Below are 16409 nucleotides of genomic sequence, written 5' to 3'. Positions count from 1 at the left end.
GCTTACCGATACTGGCACACCACAGACTGATAACATGAAATTAGTGAATATTACCTGAATAAGGGAATCCCCGGACCAGGAACATTTTTCTCTTTTGCGACTTTTCTCCCTTTAAGGTAATTAAGCCTAACGCGAAACAGACAGCAAAGGCAGGTTATTAACACGTGCATATGATTGGTGCTGTATTAACAAAAGATCGCGCAACCGAAAGATAAAAGCATAGCTGACAATTGAGTTGAAATGCTAACTCTCTTCAACCGAATTCCATATGTGAAACTGCCATAATATTCATTATATATATGTATTACTTATTTTTAACACTTTTACGAATTTTAACACGTTCGGTTGAATTTTATTGCTGCCTTGGGAAATCGAACGCACACACATCTAATTAATAACAATAGTTTTTAGTTAGTTACTGTGTTTGCCCATGCAACATATGGTTTTGTTTCAGTCTATACAGCATAGTTTCTGTATGAGGGGACATGTGATTCATTAATTAGTGTGTTTTTATTCCAGTTGTCTCTAATTGCACTATTTGTTGAGAAATATATTACACAGACTCCTCATGTCTTATTCACTGGCATAATAAAAAGTACTTGTTTTTATTGCCTCTGCAGTATAGTGGCTGTTAGGGAGGGCTGTTGTTTACCACTGCAAGCGAGTTACTATCTCCCCACATGAACTTGTTTAAGCTTTTTTTCATGTGTGAAGTATATGCGAAACATTTATTGGTAACAGAAAATTTGCTAGGATGACAGTGATAATATAAAACGAGTTTTTATATGTATATAAAGTCAATATCAGCAGTCCCTGATTACGAACGCGTGATGAAAGGGACAGGAAGATTTGGAACTTCCCTGGAGAGCATTCGAAGTAAATACAATTAACCACTGCTTTGAAATGAAACATATGAATAAGCAATATTTACTAATATTCATTAAGTGCCGAAATACACAGGAAGCAAAGTTTGTGAACCAACACCAATGTGTGAATTTTTCCATTAAAATATAAAAAATAACAAAAAAATAAATAATAAAAGTTAAATACGTTTCTTTTAAAGTAAAAAAAAAAATCTACTTAGTCTTAAAACATTTTAAATTTGTTTTCATTATTTCATGGCCCCCCCTTAACAAAACCTATGGCCCCCAAGGGGGCCGCGGCCCACAGTTTGGGAAGCGCTGCCTTAGAAGACAGAAATATAAGATCTGATGATGTTGGAGTCTTGACAGGTAACAGACTGATTTGGAGGAAAATTGTTGATAGTAAGTTAGTAATGATGTTAATTTTTCATATAGTACTATCATATCCTGTACACCCCTTGATTGTACATAGCAGGAATTTGATGATGAGGGGGGAGGGAACTTTTTTTCCCAGAATTTTCATTGTCCTTGAAAAGATGACTTTCTAAAGGTTGATCTCATACTAATTTTTAACAAAATGATGTCAGTTTTGGCACTCCCAAGTAAAGTGAACTACCTCTAACATTCAGTTGTGTATACACAGTGTGGTATCTGAGAGATTCCACTATATTAAACTAACTACAGGAAGCGGTAAGTAAGTGCGAATTTACTGTTTTATAGCTTTGCAGAAATAGTATTTTTTTTTCCAGACCTTCATAGTCATGACTCATTGCAGGAAATATAAAACTTCTGCATGTGTTTCAGTTTATTTGAATTTCTAGTTCAAACCCAGAACTAATTTTGTGGCTAATTTTGAATGAAGATTTGCAACTTAGCAGGTAGAATTCCTTCATTGATAAATTCCATGACTTGGAAAAATAGCATTATTTAAGATCTATTTTCATCAGTTATTTCTTTAACATGCATTAGCATAATGATTATACATATTGATATTTCTGTAATATTGAGCTACATAAAAATAAATATTTTAGAACACATTTTAATTTGTTTAAAAAGAAAATTGCTAGTTATTCTAACCTGTCACTAGCATATGCAATTCTGTGTTGACAGTTGACTTGCATACATACGTCTATAATTTAATTAATGAGCTTGTTTATTGTAAACACAATTTATATAATAATTTTAAGTTATATATATGCAATCAGCTGTTTATATATATATATATATATATATATATATATATATATAAACAACTGAAGACTGTAATTATTAATACTAATGTGATTCATAGACATGATGAACTTACTATACATGCAGATTACATGAAGCATTTAATAAAAAATACTTATATATTTTGCGGCTCATTACATCATCAGAGTGAACAGATGAAAAGGCCAATTACATGAAGCATGAATTGAATTACAACTGCAGACTTTGTTTTCTTTCTACAACTCTAGAGTGAAAGGGTCATTACAGGGATATAAAAGTATTTGTAAAAAAAAGTTAAAAAGAAAAATTTTCTAAATTAGAAAAAAATTAAATATATACAATATAAATATATTAAATATATACTTACAATTAATGGATTATTTACAAATAATTATAATAAATAATTATTTCTCTAGCGACTAGAGGAAATTTTTCTAAGCCTTTTTTCGACCGGTTCCCGAGTTAGTCGATCTCTGGCACGGGCAAGCAGGTTTTTCCTCCCGGAAACTCGGGTTTTTCGTCCTGTAAACTCAAGAAAATCGACCGTAGAACCCACATTATTTCAGACATTAAATATATTGTGTTAGGGTTAGAGACCACGAGATGGCGGCACATTTGAGCCGTCTCTCTTCACTGCGTACCGCTTAATTAGTGATAGCCTTGGGCCATCTGTCTCTGATTGGGTACCAGTGGAGATTGAACTGCCCACTCAGTCTCCAAAAGTTAGATAGGGCTAAATGGCCTCGCCTACTCCCGTATATACGGGAATAAAAAGGCGTTAGCTGATTTTTTTTTTTTTTTTTTTAAATTATTTCTCTTCTTGATATCAGGTTTGATACCACTTTCCTTCATAACATGATCCATGTAGATTATGAATAATGGTGGAGATAACGTGTACTCTTACTTTACATCTGTCCTTCTTTCTGGTAACTTTTTCTTCAGTACTAAGTGCTGTAATTGCTTTGAATAATTCACCAGTTAAAACATATAATTGTAGTGTTTTGAAGATATATTTTCTTTTGGCACCTTATCACATGCTTTTTCCAAAACTACTAAACTTAAATGCAGATCCTTATTATATTCCATGATTTTTCAACAGTTTTTCTTAAAGTGAAAATCTGATTCTGACAACTATTTGTTTTCTTCTTCTAACTTGTTCTTGTCTTAAATTTCTCTCTCATAATTTTCTTAACCTCTTCTCCAGTATGCTTGCATAAATCTTGCCTGGGACCTTCGGTAAGAAAACTCCTTTGAAATTCTCACATTCAGTTTTTATATTTCCCTTCTTATAGATGGTATTATGAAAGCTGTACTTCACCCACCTCCTTCCCCCATATTCCTCTGAAATTCAACTTTCTGACCAGCCATTTGAATTATGCATTGCAGGCACTATAAAACTTTTATATCTCTATATTTTATATACCTCTTACTCTCTTGTTATTTCTGGTCAAATATCTTCTACTCCAGCTGCCTTTCCATGTTTTATCTCAAGTATTATATGTATTCCTCTTGAATATTTTCTACCGCTATGCTGTCACTGTTTGTATTTCTTAAATGATCTATAAGCCTTCAAAATATCTTTATCTTCAATTTTTCATGTCTCCTTTAGCATCTGATTCCTTTTGTGCTATTTTTCCATTTCTGAGATTTTTCAATAGCCTTCATGATATTTATCTTCTGTATTCTTACCACAGTCTTTCCTTGACTTGTGTAGGTACTTTTATACACAGCTCAGCTGTCTTGCATTTTTCTCTATATTCTCTCAGAACACTTGCTGACTTATTTTCCAGAAACTTGTGATATTTCCTGTTTTAATTGACTTCTTGAGGCCACCGTGAAGTTCTGAGTTTTCTATCTTCCCATATAAGTTGTTAACATGTCTTCCTAGGTGAGACTATTTACTCTTGACTTCAGATTTTGTCACAGTATTCAGTTCGCTTCTGATTTTTGAAGTCTAGTTTTTTCTTCAATAATATTTGTATAATTTCGCCTCCTCTGAAAGCAACTTGTCTTTGATTATTTTTAAAACATTTGTACATATTTTTCTCTTCAGTATGATATTCATTTTTTCCCGCTCAAAACTACTACTTTTTTTGCATCTTTAATAGAAGCTTCTGTAGGACCATAGGTACTAATAAATCTCATTTTCCATTCTGAACTTTTTCATTCATCATTCTACTTGAAATTGTTTACCATTCAAGAAGTTTTCTTCCTTTACCAGATCACTACTGAATGAATATATAATACCTTATGTTTATTGTATAGCATCATGTCATCTGTTTTAGTCTTCATCATGGTAACATCTAATGATTCTGACATAATACTTTTCTTATTCTTCCATGAGGTCCACTGATTTTCCAGTGACTTCTCATGTGGTGTTTATCTTCATTTTTACTAATAAGTTTTAATTTGTTCCATAGCTATTTTTTGCCCTGATTTCCCAGCAGTGACTCTCCATTTAACAGGTGATCCCCAAGTTGTTACAGCACTTCATCATTTTGTACTATCATTCTTTTTTTGATTGAAGCCAGTAGTACAGAATTCAGTTTAGTTAGCTATGTCCCAAATTGCTTATCCTTATTCTTTCAGTATCCAGGTGGGATACCTAATGAGATACACCACGAGAAGCTGTGAAGTGGACATTTGGTCAGAAGCCTTTGTTAGTTCCTTCTGTTCTTTACAGAGAGTGTGGAGGTCTACTTCTAGTTTTCTTGCTTTAATCCTTAAGTAATCTCAGATAATAGATTTTTGGAACAGCTTTAAATTTTATTTATCGAGTCTAGTCGGCGACTAGAGGAAATTTTTTTAAGCCTTTTTTCGACCGGTTCCCGAGTTAGTCGATCTCTGGCATGGACAAGTGAGTTTTTCCTCCCCGAAACTTGGGTTTTTCGTCCTATAAACTCAAGAAAATCAACCGTAGAACCCACATTATTTCAGACATTAAATATATTGTGTTAGGGACCACGAGATGGTGGCACATTTGAGCCGTCTCTCTTCAATGCGTACTGCTTAATTAGTGATAGCCTTGGGCCATCTATCTCTGATTGGGTACCAGTGGAGATTGAACTGCCCACTCAGTCTCCAAATGTTAGATAGGGCTAAATGGCCCCACCTATTCCCATATACGGGAATAAAAAGGCGTTAGCTGATTTTTTTTTAATTTTATTTTGATTAGGTTGTATACAAAACTCATTAAATTTATTACACTTCATTGTACTTCCTCTAGGTGGCAGCCACATTGAATAACCTAGCTGTGCTATATGGGAAAAGAGGAAAATACAAAGAAGCTGAACCCCTCTGTAAAAGAGCTTTAGAAATCAGAGAAAAAGTGAGTGACTTCTCTAGATTTTTTTAATATTCAATCCGAATTTGCATATACAGCTTTTGATGGGAGAATTAAAGAAAGTAAGTTTTTTATTATATGATAAAATAGAGCAAATTATAAAATTTCTAAGGCATACATGTTTTGGTTTTCTGTTCCAGTTACTGGAATTGGTCAAAAAAGATCATATATTATGTACTCAAGTAATGTTTTTATATATCTCTAATTTTTTTTTTTTTTTTCACTTGTGTAATACACCCAATGATGTCTTCTAGAAAGATGAAATTAGTAGTGCCTTTTAGAAATAGTCTTTTCTATTTTATCATTCAGCTATATAGTGATAAGTTATTTTTAAAAAAAGAAGAAAATATATATACACACACACACACACACACACACATACAGCGGGATGCTTAAGGGTCAAAGCTGTATAACTGAGAGGAGACCTCCAAATAGCCTTTAAAGGAATACAGAGAACTGACCAGGACTTCTGACCTAATGTCCAATCCTCACCTTCTCGTGGTGCACCCTATTAAGTATCTACCTGGATACTGAACAAACAAGGATGGGCTGGCAATTTGGGATTTAGCCGACCAAATTGTATTCTCATTGGCTTAAACCAAAATATAAAAAGATGGTACAACATGACAAAATTTCATGGCGGCTGGGGCGTCGCCCGGTTAAATAAGGCCCCCATTGTTTTTGCCAGGGAACCACCAGGGTGAACAGCAGAGTCAGTTACTGGAACAAATCAAGAAACACACCTTAACTCTCAACATCACCAGAGTTTAAGATTGGTACTATCGACATAAGAAGCCTGAATGGCAAAGAAATGGAGCTAGCTGAGTAATTGGATAAATGCCATATCAACGTAGTAGCGGTGACTGAAACAAAAAAAAGACAAAAGCTAGTGAGATCTTTCTGAGCAATAAGTACAAAATGTTATATTCAGGTAATGATAATCAAGGAAAAGATGGAGTAGCCATAGTATTCAACACTAAATACGAGGCTAATCTTCTTGAATGGCAAGCAGTCTCAAGAAGAGTGATGTGGGCAAATATCAAAATGGAGAATTGGACAATGAGATTTATTTGTACCTATGGTCCCACAGAAGGTTCTACTAAGGTAGAAGTAACTGACACAATGAAAAAGGAAAAGTTGGTTTTTGTTGGGGATCTAAACAGCAGAGTAGGAAATGATTGTCAGACATACAAAAATATTTTTCGAAAATTTGGAGAAAAGAGCAAAGCTAATAATAATGGCAAATACCTGTTGGATTTCTGCTCAGGACATGGACTGGTTATTTCTAACACCATGTTCCAACATAAAAATGTGCACAAATTCACATGGAGAGAAGAGAAAAGCCAAATTTGTAGATAGGAAGTTAGTAATGATGTAAGTTTTTCATGTAGCACTATCATATCCTGTACACCTCTTGAGAGTACATGTCAGGAATATGATGATGATATACGTACAGCTAATAATAAATGATTTTTCTAGTTGGTGTAAGTTGTCATGCATTAATATACATGGTACAAAGTAAATATAACTTAGCAGCAGACAAAACAATTTGAAGATTTGGATTTTATATAGGAAAGTTCACATGAATGCTATAATTTATTCATTTCAATTTGAAGTTATAGTCCACTTTTCTCTGCATATTTTTATCAGCTGATCATTAGTTGCTGCTATGCTTCTGCAGATGAACTGTCATGAGCAGACATGAATTTGTCTTAAATTCCTATATTCCATTTTTTTAACCCATCAGTCCAGTAATAATCCACAGAATTAAATAATGAGATTTCTTCTGCTTGGGATTCCTCTTTAAGTGTGTTAACGTTTTGCTTATTAATTAACACAAGTTATTATGTTCCAAATAATAAATATGGACTACTTTATGTAAAATAGCTTAAATAGAAGTTGTTACTCTACCTTGCAGCACTTTAGTTATAATTAGACTGTGCTGCTCTTCTATAAGTTGTTATGTATCTGTATCATTGCTCCTTATTCTTATGCTCTTATTCCATTTTTCAGGATGAAATAAAGATGCCTACATTGCTAATCAAAAATTTTACCAAGATTGCTAAAGAAAGTTGTGGTGTAGTAATATAGTTACTTATTACAACAAGGTGACAAATACATTGGACAAGGAAGATGTATACACATTGTGGTATATTTAAATTTTGCAAAGGCCTTTGATAGGTTGCCATGTTACAAGTTTATAATTAAATTGGGATTTTATAATATGTGGTGTGTTTGTATTGGAGATTGGCTGTCTAATAGGTATCAGCAAGTTGTATATGAGAGAGCAATATCCCAGAAGAGGAAAGTCACTAGCAGTGTTCCTCAAGGATCTGTTTTGGAGGCCATTACTTGAATGGCCCCAATGATATGGGGTGAGATTTAATGAGGACATGTAGTTATTTGCAGATGATGCAAAGTTAGGAAGAACTGTGAGTAGAGCATCTTGTAGCTTTACAAGACAATGTGAATAGAGTAGGTGAGTGAACAGGGGAATGGGATTGCTATTTCTGTGTTGCAAAGTGTAAGGGATTTGAGAAACAGATATGAGATGCAAACTATACAGTTGGTGGGAATATCTTAGAGGAAATGGATGAATTAAGAGATCTAGGAGGTTACAGTGGATAAGGACCTAAAATTTAGAACACATATTGCATAAGGTTTCATTATATCAGACCACATGTTGATTACTGCACACATATTCTATCACTTGGTTTACAGAAGGATGAAGAGATTTTAGAGAGAATCTGGAGACAGTTGACTAAGGTTTCTTAGTCACAAACTAGTTTGAAAGAAGTTTTTTATATTATGTGGGGAGATGGAAGTGAGGAGTAGGTTTCTTTCATGGAGAGGTAGTGAGCAATTGAAATGTGAAATTATGTAGCATGTGCAGAGACTGTAAATGTGTTTAAGGCCCAGTTTGATGAATTATGTGTGTGACAGTGGGACCTCCCACAATGAGTGTTTTTGACTACATGGAGGACTGATGATAATTAAATTAATTTATGTGAGTAATCATCATCAAATTCCTGCCATGTACCCTCAAGGGGTGTACAGGATATGATAGTACTACATAAAAAATTTACATCATTACTAACTTCCTATCTACAATTTTCCTCCAAATCAGTCTGTTACCTGTCAAGACTTCAACATTATCAGATCTTATATTTCTATCGTCTAAGGCACTTTGTACGGTATCAATCCACCTATATCTTGGACTTCCTCTGGGTCGTTTTCCTGCCAACCTGGCAGAGAACACTTGTTTTGCTAATCTTTCCTCGCCCATTCTGTTTAAGTGACATACCACCTTAGATTAGCCCTGCTAATGCATTCCTGGATGCTGACAATGTCAAGTTCTTTCCTAATATCCTCGTTTTTAATATGATATTACCATTGATGCCATCTGTTTACGCCTCTAATCTTTCTCAGGACTCTCATATCTGAGGTCTCTAGTCTTTGGACAAGTGATTTACTTCTGACCCAGCTCTCAGATCCATAAGTTAAAACTGGTTTGAACACTGTCTTGTATACAGATAATTTAGTGTTCCGATTAATTTCTCTCTCATATGAATTTATTCAGTTGACTTCCTACCATACTAGCTTTGTTGATTCTGTTGTCTATTTCCATATTTAATTTACCATCTTACTAAAAATCGTGCCTAAATAGGTGAAATGTTTTACTTGTTCCACAGGTTCTCTATTCACAATGCAGTTGACATTTTCAACGATTCTGCCTATTTTCATTGTCTTTGTCTTTTAATTGCTGACCTTCATACCATATCTATTACAACAGTTATTCAATTTAGTCAGGGAATCTCTTGCAGAGTCATTGGATTTATTTAGAAGTATAACATCATCTGCATAAAGCAAAGAGCTGACGTTAATATCTCCAATTTTGATATCATGTTTAATACCACTTTCCTTTATAAATGTGATCAATATAGATAATGAATAACAGAGGGGATAATGTACATCCTTGTCTGACACCAGATTTAACATTAAACCATCTTCCTGTACTTCCTTCAATTCTAACTGCTAACTTGCAACTCAAATAAAGACTAAGTATTGCTTGATATAATGCCCCATTGGCACATATAACCGTAGCGTATTGAATAGCTTCTCTCTCGCACCTTGTCATATGCCTTTTCCAGATCGACAAAACTTAAATATAGATCTTTGTTATATTCCCATGCTTTCTCAACTATTTGTCGTAAAGTGGAGATCCTGACAGCCTCTATTTGACCTGAATCCAGCTTGTTCTTCACCAAACATTTCTTCCACAATTCTTCACCAAACATTTCTTCCACAATTCTTCTGAACCGTTTCTCAAGTATACTGGCATAAATCTTACCAGGAACACTCAGTGAGGAAATACCTCTGTAATTCTCACATTCAGTTTTATTTCCTTTTTTATATATGGGTACTATGAGAGCTGTACTTTAATCGTCGGGAATTCCTCCCTCTATCCAGACTTTCTGAACTATGCAGTGCAGCCACTGTAAGACTTTCATACCACCATACTTGAGCATTTCTGGTCGAATATCATCTACTCCTGTTGCCTTTCAACATTTCAAGCCTTTGATGGCTTTTTCTACTTCAAGGTATGGATATGTATTCCTGACTGCATGCCTGTTGAGTGTTTTTTACTGCTGTACTATCACTGCTTGTTTCATTTAGCAATTTTTTGAAGTAATTACTCCATACTTCAAGGATATCATTTTCTCCCGTTTTCACGTCACCTTTATCATCTCTAACTCCTTTTACAGCAATCTTTCCTCCATTCCTAAGCATCTTCAACAACCTCCAGAATATCTTACGACCTTCTTGGTATTTATTTTCTATGTTCTTGTCAAAGTTCTCCCATGACTTTTGTTTAGCTAGTTTTACACAGTGTTTAGCTTTCTTACATTTGTCTCTGTATTCTCTAAGAGCACAAGCTGACTTATTTGCCAGGAACTTTTGATATGCTTTCTTCTTTTCTTTCACTGCCTCTTTAAATTCCTGTGTCAACTATGGAGTTCTTATTTTTCTAACCTTGCAGACAACCTCACCAAATGCCTCTCTGTCTGAATCAATCAGTATTTTCTTCAAGGCTTGCCACTGAATCTCCAAGGTTTGGTTGCTGTTCTCAAACTCTTTCATTTTTTCTATGATAATCTTTGTGTATTTTAGTCTACAGTTCGCATCTGAGAATTGCTCAACTTTTATTCGCTTTAAAACTTTCTTACATGTAATTCTTTTCAATATGAAATTCAATTTTATCCTGCACAAGACTAAATAGTGATCACTTCCAGTTTCAAATCCTCTGTACAAGGGAGAAAACATCACTATCAACAATAACATAGTCAATGAGACTTTTCCTATTCCTTGCCTCTTCTCTCCATGTGAATTTGTGCACATTTTTATGTTGGAACATGGTGTTAGTAATAACCAGTCCATGTCCTGAGCAGAAATGCAACAGGTATTTGCCATTATAATTAGCTTTGCTCTTTTCTCCAAATTTTCCTAAAATATTTTTGTATGTTTGACAATCATTTCCTGCTCTGCTATTTAGATCCCAACAAGGACCAACTTTTCCTTTTTCATTGTGTCAGTTGCTTTTACTAAAACATCAAAAAATTCCTCCACTAATACCTTAGTAGAACCTTCTGTGGGACCATAGGCACAAATAAGTCTCATTGTCCAGTTCCCCATTCTTATATTTACCCACATCACTCTACTTGACACTGCCTGCCATTCAAGAAGATTAACCTCGTATTTAGTGTTGAATACTATGGCTACTCCTTCTATTCCTTGATTGTCATTACCTGAATATATCATTTTATATTTATTGCTCAGAAAGTTCTCACCAGTTCTGGTACTATCTAATTCATCATCTAGCTCCATTTCTTTGCCATTCAGGCTTCTTATGTTGATATTCAAATAATTTATTTCAGTCAATATACTCTTCCTTAGCTTCGATACAGCATTTGGCATGGTCAATTAATTCATTAAATGAGTTTTTTATAACGTTTTATGGGATACTGTTGAGGGTCGTTGTTACTGCTGCTCGATCATTTTCGGTGGTGTTGTATCACTTTCCTTTCATCGGCAAATGAAGTCAGGGGAAGAGAAAGAAGTCATAGGGTGCTAAATCAGGTGAATACTGTGTGTAATCCAACACACAAACTTGGTTTTTGCTCAAAAACTGCCTCATAATGTTCGAACGATGACTTGCATTATCATGAAAAAGTGACTGGCTACCTGCATCACAATATTCATGTTGTACATGATGAATTCTCGTTATCATTTGCTTCAAAACTTTGAAATAAAACTCACCATTGACCATTTGACCAGGCAGAACGAATTGTTTGTGGATAATGCCCTTGGAATCGTAGAAACTAATCAGCATTGTCTTTACTTTTGACTTCTCCAAGCGACTTTTTTTCGATCACTCTGGCGCTTTGTTTCAGACTCATACTGAAAACACCACATTTTTCATCACCAGTAACAATCGTTTCAAGGAAGTTTGGGTCCTTACGAGCGGTTTTAATGAGGTTCTTGCAGTGTTCAATTCGATACATTTTTTTGGTTTTGTCGGTCAACTTGTGTGAAACAAATCATGTATTCAATTTACGAAGGCCCAAACTCTCAATAAAAATGTTGTGCACAGTTGATTTTGGAATTCCTAATTCATCTTCAATCAATCTTACGGACGATTTCATATTTTCTTTGATGAAATCATGCATTTTTTGGATGTTAACTTCACTCAGTCCAGTTTTTGGATAGCCTGACTTTTCGTCGTCCTCACGTGTCTCACAACTACTTTGAAATCACTTAAACCACTCGTAAAGTTGAGTACAGGATAAGCACTCATTACCGTATGCTTTTTGAAGCATTTGATGCATTTCGGTAAAACTTTTACCAAATTTAACAAAAGTCAATCGCAGCTCTCTGTTTGAAACTCATTTTCAGACCATACGTCAAATCGCACTGTCACTCTTGTCACAATAACTCGACTTCTAATGAAACAAATGTCATAAACAGTACACAACACTAATGCAGGTTGCCACTTTCGACAACAAAAAGATACAACAGGTGGTGCCACAAGGTTCTTTTATTTTCGAAAAGTTTGGTTTCTTTTTGGACAGAGAGTGTATATATTGAAAAGTACATCCTTGTCGTACCCCTCTTGATATATCTTACCATTCTGAGATGTGTTCTAATTTGACTGCTATTTTATTTCCTGTATATAATAGATTGTAAAAGTTGGTTTGGTATATTTAAATCGGTTATTACTTTAAACAGTTTTTGTCTACTAATTTTGTGAAAGGCTTTTCCATAATCAATAAAGGCCATGTGTGTTTCTTTTTGAAATTTTCTTCTCTTTTCTATTAATAAATTTAGAGTAAAAATCGGATCTATGCAGGATTGACCTTTTTGGAAACCGTTTTTGTTCTTCTAGTAGTTCGTTCTCTACAATACTGTTTAGCTACCCTTTTAACATTCCTGTATATATTTTATATCCTATATTTAGCAGATTAATTCCCCTATAGTTATTGCAATTGTCTTTATTTCCATTTTTATAGGTTGGGATAACCAGTGCTTTTTTCCAAGCGTTAGGAGTTTTTCCAGACATCCAAACCATATTAAAAAATTTCAGAAGTCTTTCATTAAATTTTTCACCAGCGTTTTTGTATAGTTGTATATTTATATTGTCTTCTCCTGGTCTTTTCCTATTTTTCATCTTCTTTAGTTACTTTTTTTTACAATTAACTTTACAAGATTTTTTTTTTTTTTTACAATTAACTTCATAGTCCAGATGTATGTGTGAATTCTGCTCTTATTTTTAGGTTACATCTTCCTGTCCAGAGATTTTGAAAATAGGTCACCCATTTTTCTAAATGTATTGTTTGTATTTTTATCTTTTCTTTTATTTCTTTATTCATGCATTTTATTACTTTATAGGTTTTGTGTTGTGGCTTAAATATATCCTTTTCTAGTTTCATTACAAAGTTGTTCCATCTCTCTCTATGTTTTTTTACTTACTTCTTGTTTTGCAATTGCACTGTTTCTTTTATACTCTATTACTGCTGCTATTGTTTTGGAATTTAGCCATTTTTGGTAACTGTCCTTTTTTGTTTTTATTATATTTTCTATTTGTTTGTTCCAGTCTTGTAGTCCTCTTTTTCTAATCCATATATTTTAAATAATAAAATTTAACTGATATTTATTGTTTAAGTAAAGGCTTATTCATCTTATTTTTTTATATGACAAATTGCATGTTTGTTTAGAGTCATACATGCATAATGATCAAGGAAAGGAGTTCTATAATATTCAGCACTAAACACACACACACACACACACACACACAATAATCTTCAGTGGCAATGTCATATAAAGTCTGTGCCCAAAAATAAGTCTTATTATCCAATTCCTCATCAAAATGGGGAATTGAATAAACTTATTTTTGCCTAGGCTCCCACAGCAGATTCTACTAAGGAAGAATTTCATGAACTGTTAAAGAGGGCAGCTGACACAAAGAAAGGAAAAAGTGGGGTCCTTGTTGGAGATCTAATCAGCATGAAATGAATACTGGACATATAGAAATAATAAATTTAGTTTAATCCTTTATCCAAGTGTAAGCAAACAAAGTTTGCACCTGAAGTATTTTCAGGACTGAGGCAAGTCGTGATAAAGGTGGACCAAGCTCTCATCACTCCTTGTCTTACCATACAACGGTAGTGATTTGAATAGCTTTTCTTTTGGCACCTTGTCATATGCATCTTCCAGATCTACAAAACTTAAAACAGATCTTTGTTATGTTCCCATGATTTCTCAACAATTTGTTGTAAAGTGAAAATCTGATCCTGACAGCCTCTATTTGTCCTGAATCCAGCTTATTCTTCACCAAGGTTCTCTTCCACAATCCAGGAATCATTGCGGGAGAACACTCACTACCACACAATCCACTACGCCATCTGCTGCCTACTGATAGTATTTCTGCCTCTGAATTGATTGCATTCTGGCCAGTTTGCCTGTATGTGGGATGAAAAGTGTAGTTTTGCAAATAATTTGCAGAACTAAATATACCTCTATGCATTTCAATGCAATTTTATTTTTAATCTTGGTATCATCAGGATTATTAAATTAAAAAATACTGGAAAAAAAGATATTTAAACATTTCAAGAGCAACTGAATTACAGAGACATAATAGAAATGTTTGGGGAAATGAGCAAAGCTAATTATAAGTACCTACTAGATAAGGACAATTTCATTGACTATGTTATTGTTCATAGCTATATCTGTGTTGGTTCAGGACAAGACTATATAGGAGATTTGAAATAGAAAGTGATTGCCATTTAGTTTTGAGCAGGATAAAATTGAATATCATATTGAAAAGAATAACATGTAAGAAAGTTTTAAAGCGAATAAAAGTTGAGCAGCTCTCAGATGTGAACTGTAGACTAAAATACACAAAGATTATTGAAGAAAAAATTAAAGTTCGAGAACAGGAATCAAACCTTGGAGATTCAGAAAACACACCCCAACTCAACATTCCCAGAGTTAAAGATCAGTACTATCAACATAAGAAGTCTGAATGGTAAAGAAATGGAGCTAGCTGAGGAATTAGATAAGTACCAGATCGACATAATAGAGTTGACTGAAACAAAAAAGACAAAAACTGGTGAGATCTTTTTGAACAATAAATACAAAATGTTATATTCAGGCAATGACAATCAAGGAAAAGAAGGAGTAGCCATAGTATTCAACACTAAATAGGAGGCTAAGCTTCTTGAATGGCAGGCAGTCTCAAGTAAAGTGATGTGGCCAAATATGAGAATGGGAAACTGGACAATGAGACTTATTTGTGCCTATGGTCCCACAGAAGGTTCTATTAAGGTAGAAGTGGAGGAATTTTTTGAGACTTTAGAAAAAGCAGCTGACACAATGAAAAAGGAAAAGTTGGTCCTTGTTGGGGATCTAAATAGCAGAGTAGGAAATGATTGTGAGACATACAAAAATATTTTGGGAAAATTTGGAGAAAAGAGCAAAGCTAATAATAATGGCAAATAACTGTTGAATTTCTGCTCAGGACATGGACTTATTATTATTAACACCATGTTCCAACATAAAAATGTGCACAAATTCACATGGAGAGAAGAGGCAAGGAATAAGAAAAATCTCATTGACTGTGTTATTGTTGATAGCGATGTTTTCTCCCTGGTGCAGGACATAAGCGTGTACAGAAGATTTGAAATTGGAAGTGATCACTATTCAGTCATGAGCAGGATAAAATTGAATTACATATAAGAAAGTTTTAAAGCGAATGAAAGTTGAGCAGCTCTCAGATGCGAACTGTAGACTAAAACACACAAAGATTATCGGAGAAGAAATGAAAGTTTGAGAACAGGAACAAAACCTTGGAGATTCAGTGGCAAGCCATGAAGAAAACCCTGATTGATTCAATCAGAGAGGCATGTAGTGAGGTTGTCTGCAAGGATAGAAAAATCAGAACTCCATGGTGGACACAGCAAGTTAAAGAGGCAGTGAAGGAAAAGAATAAAGCATATCAAAAGTTCCTGGCAAATAAATCGGCTTTTGCTCTTAGAGAATACAGAGACAAATGTAAGAAATCTAAACACTTTGTAAAACTAGCTAAACAAAAGTCATGGGAGGACTTTCGGAAGAACATAGAAAATAAATATCAAGAAGGTGGCAAAATATTCGGGAGGTTGTTGAAGAAGCTTAGAAATGGAGGAAAGAGTGCTGTAAAACGAGTTAGAGATGATAAAGGTGACATGAAAACTGGAGAAAAAGATATCCTTGAAATATGGAGTAATTACTTCAAAAAATTGCTAAATGAAATAAGCAGTGATAGTACAGTGGTAAAAAAAAACACTCAACAGGCATATGGTCAGGAATACATATCCATACTTGAAGTAGCTATCAAAGGCGTGAAATGTGGAAAGGCAGCAGGATTAGATGATATTCGACCAGAAATGCTGAAGTAT

At 34.2% G+C, this 16409-nt stretch overlaps 1 protein-coding gene across 2 annotated transcripts in view; it reads left to right on the top strand.

Moving 5' to 3' along the window:
- The window catches only part of Klc (kinesin light chain), a 261355-nt gene that overhangs the window by 165424 nt on the left and 79522 nt on the right, over nucleotides 1-16409 (top strand). For both annotated transcript variants that reach the window (XM_090399037.1, XM_090399036.1), the window contains exon 7: nucleotides 5299-5400. In XM_090399037.1, the coding sequence (XP_090255163.1) occupies nucleotides 5299-5400 (102 nt within the window). The remainder of the gene's footprint in view (nucleotides 1-5298; nucleotides 5401-16409) is intronic.

The sequence above is a fragment of the Typopeltis vanoorti genome, chromosome 10 (assembly GCF_054136105.1).
Source record: "Typopeltis vanoorti isolate ZY-2024b chromosome 10, IOZ_Tvanoo_1.0, whole genome shotgun sequence".
Taxonomy (NCBI): domain Eukaryota; kingdom Metazoa; phylum Arthropoda; class Arachnida; order Uropygi; family Thelyphonidae; genus Typopeltis; species Typopeltis vanoorti.
Note: the sequence above shows the minus strand (reverse complement) of the source record. Positions and strands in the feature narration are given on the sequence as shown.